This window comes from Vidua macroura, chromosome 5 (assembly GCF_024509145.1).
Source record: "Vidua macroura isolate BioBank_ID:100142 chromosome 5, ASM2450914v1, whole genome shotgun sequence".
Taxonomy (NCBI): domain Eukaryota; kingdom Metazoa; phylum Chordata; class Aves; order Passeriformes; family Viduidae; genus Vidua; species Vidua macroura.
In genome coordinates, this window is record NC_071575.1 from 6,486,086 (window position 1) to 6,503,742 (window position 17,657).

The 17,657-nt window shown below is 44.7% G+C and overlaps 1 protein-coding gene across 1 annotated transcript; it reads left to right on the top strand.

The window, feature by feature from the left end:
* The first annotated feature begins 1,255 nt into the window (after positions 1-1,255).
* On the top strand, positions 1,256-12,260 carry LOC128807466 (probable G-protein coupled receptor 19). The gene is made up of 2 exons (XM_053977902.1): positions 1,256-1,682; positions 10,909-12,260. Exon 2 carries the CDS (start codon positions 10,944-10,946, stop codon positions 12,171-12,173), a length of 1,230 nt encoding a protein of 409 aa, XP_053833877.1. The 5' UTR covers positions 1,256-1,682; positions 10,909-10,943; the 3' UTR covers positions 12,174-12,260.
* The last annotated feature ends 5,397 nt before the right edge of the window (positions 12,261-17,657 follow it).

Sequence of the window (17,657 nt, forward strand, 5' to 3'; positions counted from 1 at the left end):
CACTGGACCTCAGTACAATCCTTTCTCCAGGAGTTTTCCCAACCTCCAATGCACTGAGCTCAGAGGATTTTCTGAAAGCAATATGCTTTATTAGTTTAGAGATTTTAGTTCTATTTAGCATTTTTCCTAACATTTGTTCAATCTCTCCTCAATTTCACATCAAATTCTGCACCCACACCATCCTTCAGCAAGGAATCCCACGAGGTTGCACCCACACTTTGAGGAGCTCCCCTCTATTCCCCTTCTTCATGTTCTGAGCCAGGTCCCTTCAAAACTCTTCCACTGGAAGATGAACAGACAATTCTTGTTGACACTTTCCATGTCATTCAGTCAAAAAATCTGCCCACACCTGATGTGTTTCTAGCCTATTATTCTATTATTAGAATAATAATTCTAATTATTCTATGTTTCTGACCTGATTCCCAGGGTGCCCACTCCACTGTTAGTAGTGTATCTTAAAAGTGTAAAATATAGGAAACTGAACTATACCACTGCAATTAGTGGGGGAAAAGACACATTGATTATTTCTTCCTTGACAGTATTTTTCAATTAAAAACTGTACTTTTTCTCCACTAAAGACATCTAGTAAAAACTACTATAAAAATATACTTGGAGTTCTCCACTGAAAAATTAGGGAAAATAAAGGAGAATACCTAGCCTTTATTGGTTCAGTTTACCAATGCATTTCAAGTCAGAAATCCTGAAGTAATAGAAATCCATACTCCAAACAAATTTATTGCTTAGTTCACAGGTAGGAAGTTTGTCAGGACTAAAATGATCCCTTCCTTCCTCAGTCTTGCAGTTTAATACAATTTATGGAGCCGTTGTAATTCTGCAGGAAAAACGTTTGTGAAGAGAGGGGGCCGGGGGTTGTTATTATTCCAACTTGCTTAATAAAGTGAACGTGACAGAGAACACAAGGAAATTGGGTCAGTGCAATTCCCCAAAAATAAAAAGGGTGCCAAATTTTAAATCGGGGGCAAAGCAGGGGAACGGACCAGGCTGTCTGAGTTTCAGTATCCACATGGGAATAAAAAAAAAAAAAAGAAGGCATAAATTCCCAGAGGAAACTAGTTAAATATTCTCTCCACCTCCCTCCTCTTATTCATTCGCTTCTTTCCTTTCAATCGGCGGGGTCCCATGGCGACCATGGTGGGAGAAAAGCATCCTCTCCAGCCGCCGCGCTCGCCATGGCAACCGGCACGTCAGCGCCGGCAGCCGGGCCCGCCACGGGCCGGGGGCGGCTCAGCCCTGGGGCCCTCCCGGTGTCCCCCCGGTGTCCCCTCGGTGTCCCCCCGGTGTCCCCCCGGTGTCCCCCCGGTGTGGCGGCCCCGCCGCTCCCGGCGCTGTCCGTGGTGCTGATGGCCCCGACGGGGCGGGAGGCGCGCCCGGGACCTGCCGGGGGGCGGCCGCATGATCCGCATCCCACATGACACAGAAAGGAGCTGGGCAGCGGCCACCCCTGCGAAACGTCATTTTTTTTCCTCCGGTGCAGAAGAGGGGTGGAATACCCCGTCCTTCCCCTCCGGCGGCTTTGCGAACAGCCGGGCAGAGGCAGCTGCAGCCCTGGAGGTACCTCGTGGTTCCCAGTATGAGCGGGACCTTTCCAGCCGTGGCTTCGCTTGGGATAACCAACAGAGCAAGGAGGAGACCAGCGCCTCTGGGATTATGCTTTGGAGCAGGTATGTGGATGCATGGGGCTGTGCTGAGCACTGCTGGAGCTAAAGGGGTAATTCTCCCTGCGGAGGCAAACGACATGATCTTTCCCAGTAATTTATCTTATGTGTATTTGCTTATGTGCATTTAAATCACTCGGGGATTAGCCAGGAGGACTCGTTTCTCAGGAGAAAATGTTCTGTGGGGCTTGAATTTTAAGCTTATTCTGCTGAAAGCAGGGGGGGCTGTGTAGAATTACTGCAGAATAACTACCTATATTTTCTGGACAAATCTACATTCTCTCTATCTATATTCATTATCTTTCAATTATGTTACTTATTTGTTTGAAACAATCTCCTGACATCAGTTCAGTGAAAACAGAAAATTACTTTACAGCAATGGAGCAGTCCGATCTGTTAATCCGTTTTTTTCTGTCTCTAAATACATTCAAGCAGCTTCTTCCTTCCTCACGTTATTGCTATGGAACAACTGCTTTTGTATTTTTCGGTCATTAATTTGGAAACATCCTTTCTGAAAGCACTGTCTCCCTTTTTCCGTGTGGGTGCCTTGGTGCAGCTACTCAGGGAAACCCCACAGGCAGAGCAATCTTTGTTTATCCATAGCCAGCACAGGCAAGAGGGCTGCTCTGGTTTAGCTAATTCAGGCACAGACTGTCTAAGAATGCATAGCAATATTTCTCATTTATCCAGCTGGCTTCCAGCATGTCAAACAGTATGTTAGTTCCACAGAGTAACGGGGAAGTAAAGCTGCCTTCTGCTTTCAAAAGGCCATTTGTGTGTATGAGGCAGGATTCATAGCCAGTTCTTTCTGGCAAAGGTTCTCAGATGTGGTTCTTGAAGGCTTGTTGTTAAAGTCACTCTTAACCACTTAAACAAGTGGCTTGGTTTGCAGAAAAACCGGTTGCCAACCCAGAGGCATCCTTAAAAGATTATTTGGGTGTCTAAACATGGAATTTTTTTGAAACTTGATTATGAGTAAGCTTGATTTCTGATTTATTTTAAGCATTCTGGTCTCAGATGAGTCAGTAAGGGGAGGAATCTCTACACCTTAGACATATCTGAGGAGCTGTGCTCCTTGTCTCAAAGTAAGAGCTTGCAGACTCTCCCTCCCCCGCAGCCCTCCTGTGAGGCTTCTGTTTGCAGAGCTGTGCAGTGCAATTCCCACACCTGGGTCACACCATATGACCTCCAACTGCATTTTCCTTTGCAGCCCCACAGAGCGCCCTCTCTCAGGTGTTTAACAGAGAACAATTTCAGTCAGACAACGCAGGACAAACCCCAACATTCTAAGGTGGAGTCGGCTCACCCTCCCTACCAGTTCTCCCAGCACCAAAACATGACGCAGCCCTTGTGTGTTTGGGATTTCTACATTCCACAGCTTCCATCTTTCCCTAGACTTCCCCTCTGGCAGGCAGCAAACACAGTTCTTGCAACTGGCACCCCATCCATGAAGGCATCTCCAGATCAGGGGCTACCAGCAGGCTGACACCTTGCCTCAGTGGCTTCTCCTGGGCTGCTTTTATCCTCCCTGAGCCTTGCCCAGCAGAGGGACTCCCTTCCCACAATCATCTCCACATCAGGAATTTCCAACCATGCAGCTTCACCGCACAGCTTCAGGCTGTGCACGGCCTTCAGCCCTCCCAGCTTCTCCAGCCCAGCTGGTGTAGGAAGACTGAAATGCTCTCACTAATGGCTGTATCCCCAGGCAGAGGCCCACGTGAGTGTTGTTCTACTGCTCGTGCAGGTCTGCTCCTCTTATTCCTATCAGATAAGTCCTCCTGGAAGCACCTCAGGCATCTATGATTATAAGCCACCACCGCCACCCCACTCTCTGTCACCGTGTCTGACACGGTGTGTGCCCTATGAGCACCAGTTCCATGTGACCAAGAAGGGTCAAGAGCCCTGTGACAGGAACTGTCACATCCCAGCACAAATGTTCACACCACTGCAAAAATCTCCTGTTGCCACATGAACGTCTTGTGTGACGAGAAAGCCATTTTCACAAAACTTCCTGTCAAGAATTCCTTTCTGCATAACCTTTCCGCACAAACCCAACAGAAAAAAAAAAAAAAAAAAATTCCTCAGGTTCTCCTAGGGGGAAAACTTGTGCTCCCTGCTGGTGAGAGGGTGGGCTGAGCTGCCCAAGTCTTCACTGCAGCTGCTGCATTTTCCCTGTGGGGGAGAGGGTGCGAATTTCCAAGAGATGGGCAGAGAAACCAGCCAGGCGTGAGATTTACCACTGCTTATCTGTCAACACCCACCATGGCAAAGCAGCCCTGGTAAGTGTCGTGTTCCTCACATCAAGCAGAAGAATGTGGGGAGGGCCTGGTGTTGCCAAAAATTAATGCAAGCACGTGGGAGAGAGCATCTATATTTTTACCTCTGATTCACAGAAGGGTACAGGCTAGCCATGCCCAAGGACACACTCAATCCCCATTAGGGAGGAAAAAACGCCTCCAAAGTTGTATTTCAAGCTTCTCTACACTCTTCTTGGATGATTCCAGTAGGTGGAAACTGTTGTGACAGCAGAGTTGGAAATTAGGTCAGTCCTTCTTCTGCTTGCTTGACTTTTTTGTGTCCCCACAGTCACGCTGGGCACAGATGGGGGTTCTGCCACCATTTTTATATATACATTTTTAGACATTTAGGGCTAATATCGAGTTTTGCATACTAATCTCAGCAGCGGGAGGATAAAATAAAGCCCTGAAACACTTAAACCTGAGGGGCTGTCCTGTGGGAGCAAGAGTTACATCTCCAAGAAGAGACTTCCAACCATTGTGAACCTGTTTGTAAACTGTTTGTAAACTGAGGAGGTGAGGGTGTCTATCTGGGTAACACTGAGCACAGATATGGCCCCTATTTTACCACTGCCTGTACCTGGACCAGAGCATGATGTTGGGTCAATCTGCAGTTACAGTAAGGGCTCCTTCTCAGTGTCAACAGAGAAAAAAACATCTCAAGGTTTAGGTGCATGAATAATTACTGGGTTTTAGCAACTTACCCCAGATTAATAGACCTACAGTAACTTCCTCTAGGTCAGTCTTAACCCCCAGTAAATACATGAGAAAAATTCACTGCCTCCAGATGCAGGGAAAAGCCATTGCTCTCCGAGCGTTTAAAACCACAATGAACTTCAGGAGTTGGCAACATCTATTAATTTTGTCTCAGCCAAAATGCAATTACTTGGACTTGTGTAGAGGTTTGAATCCTCCTTGTTCATCAAAATCATACCTTGTGGAATTGCCCTTAACCAATTAATTGCTCCAGGTCACAGTAGTGCTCCAGGTGTGAGCTGACAGACCCAGAAGGAAGAATGGACCCTGTTCTTGTTCCACTTAGCTACTGCATGTCTCATTCCTTACTAAGCTCAGTTAGAAGGATGAAGCTGAAAAAGGATTCTTCCCCAAGCAGCCAGTACAAGAAATAAAAATTTATTCCAATCCCAGCAGCTGTTGCAGTATTATATCCTTGTCCTCAGTTTCAATACCTTGTTAAAATAGTTAGAAAAGAACTTGAAGAGCTAAAGAAGGCCGATGGCTAAGAGTCTGCCTGGGTGCCCTGAATTTCCTCCAACACACAGCAGATATTCTTTAGATATGTTGAAAATTAGAACATTTCCTACTTTTATTTGATTCCATCCATACTTCCTGCTCCCATGACCTCACCCCTCAGTACAGGCTAGGCCCTCAGATCCTGATGTAAGATGCAAAAACACCGATCAGCTCACTCAATCAGTTCAGCTCAGAAGCTTTTGCCATCAGCTGAGCCATGTCCACACCAGCACTGAGGGCTCCATCCATGAGCCAATCCTTGCTTACAGCCATGCCATCCTTGGCTGTCCACGCTGTGGGACAAGGATCTCCACCAGCTGGGTGAAGCCAGAGCTCAGGCAGCAGTACGTGAGGTGCAGGTACGGATCTCAAAGGCTTCACTGCACTCAAAACATGTTATTCTCCAGATAAAATAGGGGCAGATGTTTCCTGTCCCCACATACTAGAATACGTAAAGTGAGGAGGAACACACTTCACCTCAAGAGATTTTCAGAAGAGCCTCCCAGAGAATAGAAACGCCTTCGTAAGAGGAGCAGGGCAAAGAGCTGGGGATTTTTTTGAGCACCAGAGCAGAGAAAAGGACTGGCAGGGAACCTGAGTGCTTACAGAAGCATATGCATCCACATTCCTCCACTGGAAGCAGGAGGACTAAATGGCCTCAATATGCACAACAGTCATCTCCGTACATCAAGGGACAGAGAGAGGCTAAAACACTGCACTCCTCTACAAAGGGATTTCTACACTGGCACATTGCACACACAGGGCAGTTCATCTGAATTTAGGCACGGTGGATGTCATCTTCTAGCATCTCACAGCCAGACAAAAGCCCCCCTCCCCCACTCTGATTCAATTTGCTCACACTCCTAATGTTGATTACACTCATTTAGATGAAGCATTTCTCTTCCAGTCTGGCAGCTCTTCCCGATATACTCTCCAGAGAGGGAAGTTTATGGACTAAATGACCAGCTTAGTGCTTTTGAAATAATCTGCTGGGCCAATGCTTGTCTGGTGTTTTGCAGCTATGATACAGAGAGGTAAAAAATGTTGAATAAAAAAGCCCCTCTGCTAGTGCTTAGGTCAAGTAATGTACAATGATCTGCTTATTTGCTGTACTTCTAATATTGAAAAACACTACTTGGGAAACAAAATGCTTTTTCTTTTGATGAAACATTTTTAAAATCCCATTTCCTGCATTCCTTTTTGAATCTTATTAGTTTTGCTCTAATGGGTGCTGCATTTTTAGACAGGACAGTGAACATGCAAACACACAGTGCCTATGCCGTATGGGCTTTGTGCAGCAGACAAGTGTACGTGGCAGTGATTTCATGAAATTTTTGTGGCTCAAATTGTTATCTCTAAGTAACAGATCTGTTATGGAGAGCTATCAGCTCAAAATGGAGCTATTTGGTTTCCAAACTGCAAATTAAGGTCAGTAAAATGGAACTGTGGCACCAGGAAATCCCTCTTCAATGATTATGAGTCATCTCGCATGCTCGTTCTTTTCCAAAGCTCATGCACGAATGTCCTAGATTGAAAAGCAAGATGTATTCTATTTGCCATCTGTATGGCAGTTTTTCCTTATTTCTTCCACAATCAATCCTCCCTCTGGGGAGACATCTGCTGATAATGGGCCATTGAGTGTCACTGCCTGGCTGATAAAAGTTGCAGCATCTCATTGTGAGATGCTCCACCCAGAGGGAGGAGCCAAGCATTCCTACCTGCATATAGTCTTGAGTTTCTGGAACACCAGCACAGCTTTTTCTGCACTGGATTTCCCAGAGGAACAGCTGCCTCTTCCACTGTCTCTTCAGAGGAAGACTGCACCCTTTTCTGCAGGGTCACTGCTCCAGCAGAACCACACCTGACACTCCAGGAGGACTGCAGCCACAATTCCAATGGGACTGCTGCCAACACCCTGTCCAACAGGGTGTCAGGTTGTATTCTGACTCTGTCAGTGTTGTTTTGGTTCACTGCATTGTTTATTTTATCTTTTTATTTTCTTCCCTAATAAAAAACTGTTATTCCTGCTCCCATATTTTTGCCTGAGAGCCCCCCTTAATTTCAAATTTATAACAATTCAGAAGCAAAGGGTCTACATTTTTTTTCCATTTCAGGAGAGGCTCCTGCCTTCCTTAGCAGACACCTGTCTTTCCAAACCTAGACAACGAAGAAATAGGTTTTTAAATAGAAATACAGAAAGGCCTCATACCAGTTTTAAAAGGATTCCCACTCTAAAATGCTTGAAAGACAAAGTGAGATTTTTGGCACTGCTGAATCCAAGCAGACTCGCAACTACTGGAAAGCAGCTATTCAGGTCAGTATTATATTGGTTTAAAGGGAAAATTAATACAAGCATTTTTGTTACCTAAAAATGTAATTAGGCCTCACCTACTTGCTATACATAATTTTGACTTGTTGTGCTTCTAAACTTTTGCTTATGGACCTTTGGGGCAGAGGGAGTTGACAGAAGTCACCATTGGTTTTTATGGACCTGATATTTGCAAGTTGAAGGGTTCACTAACTAATAAGCATATTTCGGCAAACAATGTAGCAAATATAGACATGGGAATTGGGGATAAATACTGTAGCAAGCCATGGTATCTCCAGTTATTTGCATCTCAGATCCATAAAGAGTTGTGCCTATGCTGAGCTTTTTATGATCCTGTTTTCTTTTGGAGCATTACTCATAATGTAAAAGTTAAAGTCTTCACTATAAAAAACAGACTAATAAAAACCAGAATTGCTCACTGAAGAAAAATATATGCTGGGCCATAGACACTTATGTTCTTAGTACTAAATCAGGGCATGATCCTGATCTCAGTGCCACATAAGGAAAATAGGCTTGAATTTGAAATAAAAGAAATTCATTTCTGGTCAATTTGAAGAAAAAAATTACTTATGACTAGGAATGCAGGAATGTCAGAGTACAGTGATTAATCAGATCGTATTTTACTTTTTTGAAAAATAAAACAAGTAATTGCTGTACAACCAGTGAAATCCTAGGCTCAAGTTAGTTAAACTCCCTATAATTGCAACTATATTTTCACCTGTGCCTCGTGGGCAGTGGGCTAAATGACCTGGGAGTTTTCCGAAGAAGAATCAAAAAATTCAGCATTAGTTGTCCCTCTGGTGGGTGCCTCTCCTGTTCCACTGATGGTGAGGAAAGCAGCAGCACACAAGAACCATCTGTGCATGGGCAGCCCTTCCCACCCCCGTGTTGCTTCCTCTGCCAGGAAAGCACTGACACAGGGCAGCTGGATTCATCTCCTGGAATCCTCCTTCCTTTGGACACCCACTGGTTGCTCTCCACTGGGTCACACACTGCTCTCTGCCCAGGGCTGCTCAATTCCTGTCTCCTCCAAGGCCTGTTTGCAGGTAACCCAAGCTCTCCCGTGAACAGTGGTTGGGCTGACTCTTAAACAAGATGCATTAGAAAAAAAAAGCCAAAAAGTATTATCTAGGCACTACAGCCCTGTAGCTGTTTTGGGGTTCACCCACCTGCAAAACTAAATGTGTCAGGTCTGAGCAGACACGGAGAGAAGATTTGGCTCACAAGGAGAAATATCACAAGAACAGTGTTAGCAACTCTGCCTATTTTAACAGCTTAGAAAGGCCATTTCATTCTTGTACCAGACTTCCACTGCTCTTCAGTACTGGTCAAGACATTTTATCTGATTATTCTTCTATGAGGCTTAATTTGTACAGCTGGCTATTTTTAAATGGCACATACTTATGCATGGCAAGAAGGGAAATTAAGGAAGAAAATTTTCCTGTAATGTTCCTTTCTATCTAGTGAATAGCCTCCACGTGTATTATTTTATTACAGATAATTCTAACAGGTAATTTAGCAGGTTGCACTGACATTGCATCCTGCCACTCCGGCAGACACAGCAGCCCAAATGCCCTGCCAACAGCTGGTGACAGCAGGATTTCTCCAGGGGGGAAGATCCATCCAATGGAGGGTGAGGAAAGACAAGCAGGAGCCCTCTGAGAAATCAGGAATCATCTGCCAGGCAAAGCCACTAAGAAAACAAAAAGGGAAGGCAACCAAGGATGAAGGGGAAGGCAAGGCCAGGCTGGGCAGCACCCACAGCCCTCCAGCAGAGGAGGGGACAAGGGGCAATGTATGACCTGCTGACAGTGCCCCCTCACATAACACAAACAGCCACAGTAAGTACAGGCTCTAAAAAGTTAGAGGGGAAAAAAGGTCTTCTATAACCACACCAAGAAATTATTACTTCTTCCACATCTGACAATTTTTTTGCACTGCATTATTGAAGGAGACATGCAAAGCAGCACAAGGAGCAAGGTCCCAAATTCATCCTATGGCTCTGTGCTTTCAGGCTTCCCTCTGAGTAGGAAGAGAAGGAGAAAATAATAAGTATAGATGCAGAGCCAGAGTAGGCACAGCAAAAAGCATCAATGAAGTATTGGGAAAAGCCCATCAGAAGGCAAACCTGGGAATCTGGATCACTTGGAAAGCTGAGGAGGATGGTGGTGGCTTTTTGAGCTTGTTCATTTGGCTTCCCAGATGAACTTTTTGATCTTCCGGTCATTAACTGAATCCTGAATTACCTTGCACAGTGTCAAGCTCTGGAGTTCAGCATTCTCACAGTAGACCCATAGAAAAGGCTTTGTTTGTCTAGTGAGTAAAAGACTTTGCATGTCAAGATGATGACTGAAAGAACATCAGACAGAAGCAGGGTGTTTGAATATGCATAGCCACTAAAATGAGCTATTTTTCCATTTTATCCCTGTGACAGGCTAAGGCCAACCCAACCATCTGGCTAAACCCAACACTGGAAACTATCTAGCAGTATAGGCATAGAATGGGAGGCCACACCCATCACCATCTGTGGTGTGTCTGCCAGAAAGGTGCAGGAGAACAATTTCACACAGGTAACACCCTCAGACAAACTGTAATTCACAGGTAGTGACATTTGACAGGTGATAGGTTTGGTGTCACCAGTCGGGGACATTGTTACTCCATGGACAAGAACAATGGCCCAAAGTGCACACCCCAAGGGCTGAAGGGCTCCCAGAAATTCAGCTCACTTCGTCCACAAGGGTCTAAGGATCACTCAAGATCAAAACAACCATTCTTCCAGGGGTGTGGGGCTGATGGTGAGTATCCTCAATCCCAGGAAGTCTCCTTGGGCAGCACCCCTGCCCCAAGGGAAGGGCTTCCCACCACAGACATCCTGCTCTCAGGAAAACCACATGAAAAGGGGGGCTATAACCTGGTCTGGTCAGGGCCTGTGGACATACATGGTAATGGTCCAGAAATTTCTCTGGACTGAGGCCTCGTATTACCTGGGGACCCTCTGTGTTGGCCAAGAGGTCCTGCCCTTCTCATCCCCCCCACAAAGGCAGGGTTGGGGTCATGCTGCACACGGTGCAGATATGGAGTGGGGCTGTGTGGAAAAAAAGTGAAAGGATGTGAAAGGGCATGAAAGGCTGGCAGCCACCTCAAACCAGCCAGGGAATGGGGTGGATTCCCCTGACACAACTTGTTGTACCACCAGCTACAGTGGAACCCAGAAGCTGTATTTCAGTGTTAGCCCAGAAATACAGAAGTTACAGTATATATTTCTACTACAGAGAATATTCTTTTGTAGGTTAAGATGGGCTTTTCATACACAGCTGTTCAAGAGAACCTTTTCTCTCCTTTCTGTCTGCAGCCTGAGCAAAAGGTGTAGCCGAGTTTCCTCACAGCATGGATAACAGCAGTGGTCCTGTTCTTCTCCTTACCTTGCTCCTGCTGCAGAACATGAGCAGCCCCGAAGTCTCCTCCCCTCCTGCTGGCTACGACATGGCAGAACCTCCAGCCCTGGGAGCTGGCCCCAGCAGGAACCACTCTCTGGTAGAATATGGGCTGAGGCCGGGGGAAATCGCAGCTGCCAGCGTGGTTTGGGGAGCGCTGTGGCTGATCTCTGTCTTGGGAAACTTCCTCGTTTGCTTAGTGATCCACAGGAGCAGGAGGACACAGTCCACCACCAACTACTTTGTGGTGTCCATGGCGTGTGCTGACCTCGTGAGCAGTGTGGGGAGCGCGCCCTTCCTGCTGCTGCAGCTGAGCTCCGGGCGGTGGATGCTGGGCAGCGGGGTGTGCCGGCTGGTCAGGTACATCCAGTACCTCACACCCGGGGTCCAGATCTACGTGCTCCTCGCCATCAGCGTGGATCGATTCTACACCATTGTCTACCCCCTGAGTTTCAAAGTGTCCAGGGGGAAAGCCAAAAAAATGATTTTGGCCTCCTGGCTCTGTGGTGCTCTGTTTGCGTCACCGGCCTGTTTTCTCTACAGCTCCAGCAGCGACCACCACTGCAACTTTTTTCTCCCCAGTTCTTGGCAAGGATCTGCCTACAGTATCATCCATCTCCTCTTGGTATTTACGATCCCATCCCTCTTCATTATCGTTTTTTACCAGAAAGTCATTAAATACATTTGGAGAATAGGCGGAGATGGAATGACTGTCAGGAGAACAACAAATATTGTTCCAAGAACAAAAGTGAAAACCATTAAGATGTTCTTAATGTTAAACTTGATGTTTCTCCTGTCCTGGCTGCCTTTCTTCATGGTACAGTTGTGGCACCCACAGGAAACAGACTACAGAAAGAGCTCCTTGCTTTTCCTGGCCATCACCTGGATCTCTTTCAGTTCCTCAGCCTCTAAGCCAACCCTCTATTCCATCTATAATGCAAACTTCAGGAGAGGGATGAAAGAAACTTTTTGCATGTCTGCCATGAAATGCTACAGAAGTAATGCATACACCATCACCACCAGTTCCAGGATAGCAAAAAAAAATCATGTTGGTATTGCAGATATTCCAGCTACAGCCAAAAGTGTCACCAAAGACTCCACCTATGATGCTTTTAACAGAGAAGCCAAGGAAAGAAAGCTTGCCTGGCCAATTCCATCCAATCCCCCAAATACGTTTGTTTAGTGGGCTGCATTGTTTTGAAAAGTTACTCTGTACTCCAAGAAGGAATTTTCTCTCCTTTGCAACCAATGTATAGCTACATATTTTTAACCTAGCTTTTTTTTTTTTTTTTTTTTTTTTGGGGGGGGGGGGAGGGGGCAGAAAAGAGATGTTTTATTTTATTAAATGCCTTGGGTTTGATGCATTTGTTCTGTTTCATTTCTGCTTTGGGAAAGTCCTCTCCCATAATCACAAGCAGTGCTTATCTGCAAAACAAGAGTCCTTCTCTATCTGTAGGGTGAAAAGGGAAAGAAAGAAAAACTGCTTGGTTTAATCCCTTTATAGGATGGTCCATGGTGCAAAAGCCTAAATCCACTCAAAGTCATCTAGGCTTGCTTCCACTATGTCCCTGCAGATGCACTGGGGTTGTCCATCCTGTTGAGATCCCACAGGTAAGATGTCCATATGGGGGCCCTATTGGCTTCAGCCTGAGCCCACTGGCCTCATCAGTGACAAAATTCCCACTGGCTCAGGAAGATCAGCATTGGGCCAGCACTGGATGCTTCTGCATCTTTGTCCTTGTGCCTCTCTGGAGGTCTCGTGGTCTAAGTTGCCCAGGAAAAATCCCTTTCTTGGTCTCACCTTCCCCAGTCTCTCAAGCTGCTTCTAGCCCCAGCCTGGTGCACCCACCCAGAGGTGGGCACAGCCAGGAAGAAGAGCTGCAGAGCAAAAGGAGCCATGTGCTGGGCACCCAGGGCCTCCTCAGCTCTGAAATTGGCTGCGTGTCCTGGTCTGTGCCCCCTCTGCTGAGGCACGGCTGCGGCACCTGCAGCGAAGAGTGGCCTTTTCCAAACAGGAGCAGGAACGCGAGCTCTGTAGTTCCACGCTGGCTTGACGTCTGCACTCTGGGAGTGGGGAATCCCTTTTGCTGAGAAATAATCCTACATGTCTGGTAAAAAACTTCCTTCCTCATCCTCTACAACACAAAGTAGAGTTGGAAGAACCCTCACTGACCACAGGAACACTTACATTATGTATTTCACAAATTCAGAAATCCCCATTAAATAAGGATCCGATATTTCTCATTAAAGCCACTAGCAAAAAGCTCCCATGAATTAGGAGATGAGAGGACCTTGAAAGTGAATCAAGACCAGTATTTTCTGTCTGGTTCATATTCTGACCTGGCTGTTTCTTGCTGAAACACTATCATATGCTTAGTTTGCCTTTGACATTTAATCGCCTCTGACACAGTAAAATCAGATCTAGGCTAAACAGGCAATTTTGCAACATTATTTTCAACTTGGGATTGGAGATTGAAACACAACAGTTGTTTTTTTTTGGTTAGTAGTTTTATTAAAGAAATAATAAAGGAACTGAATAGAATGAGCCCTGAGGTCACAGAAGACCAAGGTTCATGGTTACCCACCTCCTGCTAGGTGCCCAGAGGCACACAGGACACTTGTTTCTTCAAGTCTGCTGTGTTCCCCCCCCCCTTCAAAAGGTTTTTCACTACAGAAGGTTGCCAGGAAAAGTCCAGGATTGCCATGACACAACAGCTAGGGACACAATGTCCCCCAGCTGAAAGAGGTGGTAGTTCTGCACTGACATCATGGGCTCTAACCAGCCCTGCAACCATGAGTGAAGTTTGGAGGCTGGGTCTCTTAAACCACCTTTCCACATCAGTAAAATCCCAATCCCACTTGTATCAGAGTGAGCTTGGCTCTGCTTGCTGTGGCTTCTTTTAATCCAGACTACACTGGTAAAAACACAAGAGCAAGGAGAAAGCTTTCTCACTCCTTCCATGATTTTAGGACAGATGATGGACAGGTGGACAGGCAGGTTTAGGACAGATGGGTTTGGTAGCACCAATGCCAGGTACCTCCTGGTTTGCCAAGGTCCCAGAGGTGCCAGAGACAGGAGGCAGATCATGAATTATCTAAGCAAGAAATGGAAAATTCTGTAGGATTTGCCTGATCAATATAGACACAAAACAAACACAATAAACTCCCAGTCCACAAACACATCTCAAGCCCATCTACAAAGGGGAGGTTCTGGGAGAAAGCACTCCTCAGTCTCTTGCCCATCCATTCCTTAGATTTAAATGTTTCCTGTGTAAGAACATGATACAGTGCCAACTATTAGGCTTTTTTCTTTTCCATTAAGCAGACACACGTTAAGTAGAAATTACATCACTGCTGTTTATACCTGGTATTAAGTGGCTTGCCCTTGGGAATTCCTATTACAAATTGTCAAATTATGTCCCCTCCTTTTTATTTCAGCAGAAAGTTGGATTTTCAGTTAAGTATACTTTAAAAATTTCCAGCTGAGGGGCTGGGGCTAGTGAGAAGCAGAGACTCACTTCACTTGTACCAATTTTTCCACCAGCCTCACGGAGGTGACTCCAAAGTGGCTATCACTAATAATTGGACTTAAGGGTTTCCATATGCCCACTTAAGAATCCCCGGAGTTTTTTCAGCCTCCTCAACTCAACCCATTTAAATTCAGATTTAACTGACATTGATTTAGGAGTTGGTTTTCCAAGGTGCTGAACACACGCCGTCAATTGCAGCTGAAATTCCGAGTGTTCAGCCCTTCTCAATATCAGATCCTTCCTGTTTAAAAGAACAAAAAGCAGATTTGAAGTTTATTAAAGCCAGACCCATATGCTCAAAGGAAGGGTTATTAACTCCTTAAATTATTCTGTAAGTTAAGATGTCTTTATTAGTTGGCTCTTTTCAACTTAGCAAGTGTTGTGGAATAGGCCATTATAAATTACAGAAGCTTTATTTGAACTGGCTTCTAGTAAAACATAATACACCTACTGGAAGATTGTTGTATAAATGTCACCTCCTGATGAGCAGTCTGGACTAAACCACAGATTTTTTTCTACACTACTGCTAACACACACAAAGTCTTTAATTTGTTTCATTAAACTGGTCCCTGGATAATACTCAGAAGTGACAAAAATGGCAGTAATTCCTTTGTGTGCAGCATCTCAACCATTTTACACCAGCTCTCAATTTGGTCCTACATTTGCAGGGGAATAGAAAAAGAAAAAAATATTACACCACTAAATAATTAAATTAGTTCTTGTCTCATGCCTGGGCAGGCACAAGCTTTTTCTCCGCATGCACCAGTAAAAGGAAGAGATGCTTTTGGGGAAGAGGGATTGATCAAGGACTTGAATTTTTTTGAGGCCATGTAGAATTAGACAGCAGAAGCCACATACAGATGGATGCAAGTACCCACCTCTTTCCAAAGGCACTACAGCTCTTATCTTCAGCCCTGGAGATTTACCATCTCCACTTTACACATATTCCACAGAGTCCCTCCCCATAGTGATCCAAACATAGGAAGGAAAATTATTAAGAAATACCCAGAGTTAACAAGATTCCAGATTAGTCACCAGCTAGCTGTAAATGCAGCAGGACTAGCCCTGATTGCATTAACTCCATGCTGGGAGCTCATCTGCCCTCTCTGGCTTTTTGGAAACTCTGAAACAGCCCTTGCCACATTACTGACTTGGTCTTTCACACTCAGGGCATCTTTGTCAGAATCTTCATTCTTGGGCTTGTAGGGTTTTTTTTTCTGTAAGAGGGATGCTGAGGATGTGGCCCTCAGCACAACTGCATCTTTAAAGATCACTTCCTACACGTGTAACATGTTTACTGCCAGAAGAAATTCCTAACCAGGTAACAAATCACTGGAGACTGGTCTTTAAAGAAAATATTTAATGAAAAGTAACTCAAGTTCTATTTTGATTTGAAGGGCAGAAGAGGAGTCTGCAGGGGCCCGGGCTTCTAAATGCCACCTTATCCAGGAGAAACAATTGCTGCCAAGCACTGGCCCCCACACTTGGCTCTTTCTTGTAGCCTGATCTTACTACAGGAGAAACATTATCAGCTAAGCTTTCCCTGTCCCTTGCTACAATAAAATTGTGTCCTCAAAGGCTCTCAGTGCTCCTTGGAAGGCTCCTGACATCAGAAACAAAACTGGAGTGCACCAGTGTTGATCCTCCAGTCTTACCACCTCCATGCAGATCTTCCAACCAAACATAGCAGAAAAATGGCACACAGGGAAGAAATTAGCACTTAGAAGCATCCTTGTCAATCCCTGCACTTCTCTCTATCCCTTATAATTAACTTGAAATTAATACTTTATAAAATTCTCACTGATATCTGAAAACAGTTATACAGGGGAAAAGAAGTTTTAGAGTAATAAAGAAAATAATTTCAATCCATGCTTAACAGGTGATATTTAAAGTTATAGCTGGTGGCAGTATTTCCAACAGGCCAATGCTAAGCTCTATTAATAATAGGCACATTTGGTTTTTTTTGATGCCCTATTTCATGCAAAGGAGATGACTGAGAAAAGAAATACAAGGTGAATGCAAGCAATCACAAGAGGCCATTCATTATTCTGCCCACATTTTTTATGAATACATTCACAGAACTGCAACTGTGCTCATTCCACAAGTAGCTCAGGCAGAGGGATTAAATCAGACAACCTTTATAATTGTTCTCCAGCTGTCAGTCAGCCTTTTTTATCTGCCAGCATGTGTAGACAATATAAGTTCCATTAACACTGCCACTCATTTAGTGGCAATGGACTGAAATGATGACATTAAGTGGATACTGCCAAAAACAATAAAAGGGAAAAAAAAAAAGATTACATAAATCCAAAAAGTTGAAACAGGTAAAACTATTTATCTTTGGTTAATTGGCTGTTTCTCAAACACCCACAGCAAGCAACATTGGCTCCACTGGTGTACCAGTAATTAAAAAGCTAATTATTATTTTATTTCAGAAAGTGAGGAACCCTAAGAATGAAGTAATGAGAAGTGCAGCTTGCTGAAGTGAGAATAGTAACACTGTTGTCATCAAGAGATCCCTGCAGTACCATCACCTTGGGAAGGTTTGCACACAGACTTGTCACAAGAGTAATTAGCTAATTAGAAAGACATAAAATACCTCTTTCCCCTTTCACTATCTGAGATCCTAGATATGATTCTAGGTTTAAATGGAAAACTAACACTATTATATATATATATGTACTTACTTTGATGAAACCTTTTCTGGGCTATGTTCATGGGATAAATGACTTTGGGCCAAAATGTTTTAAATTAATCCCTCCCTTAACTCCACAGGCTGTTTCAGATATGTCAACCGAAATGAACTTGCCCTTTAATTTGAAATCACTGCTGAAAATGCTGAGCAACCTAGAATTGTACAGAAATACAAGTAAGAGAATCACCTAAATCCCAATGTTTCAAGTGCAAGAAGAATTATACTTTGCAGAACTGTTTCAATACATGCCCAGCATCTACTGAACAACATCACTGCTGTCTGCTACTGCCATCACCTTCCTCCTGACCATACAGCTCATCAGAATGCTTAAGCAAGCAAAAACCACTCTGGGGTGAGCAAGTACCAGCACTGCTTGTGCTAGGCTGAGAAACAAGAGGGTCCTGTGCTACAAAGGGTGATGCTATTATTCAGTACAGTGCAG

Excerpts from the sequence above, each read along its gene's own strand:
- LOC128807466 (XM_053977902.1), top strand. The coding sequence starts at position 10,944 with ATGGATAACAGCAGTGGTCCTGTTCTTCTCCTTACCTTGCTCCTGCTG.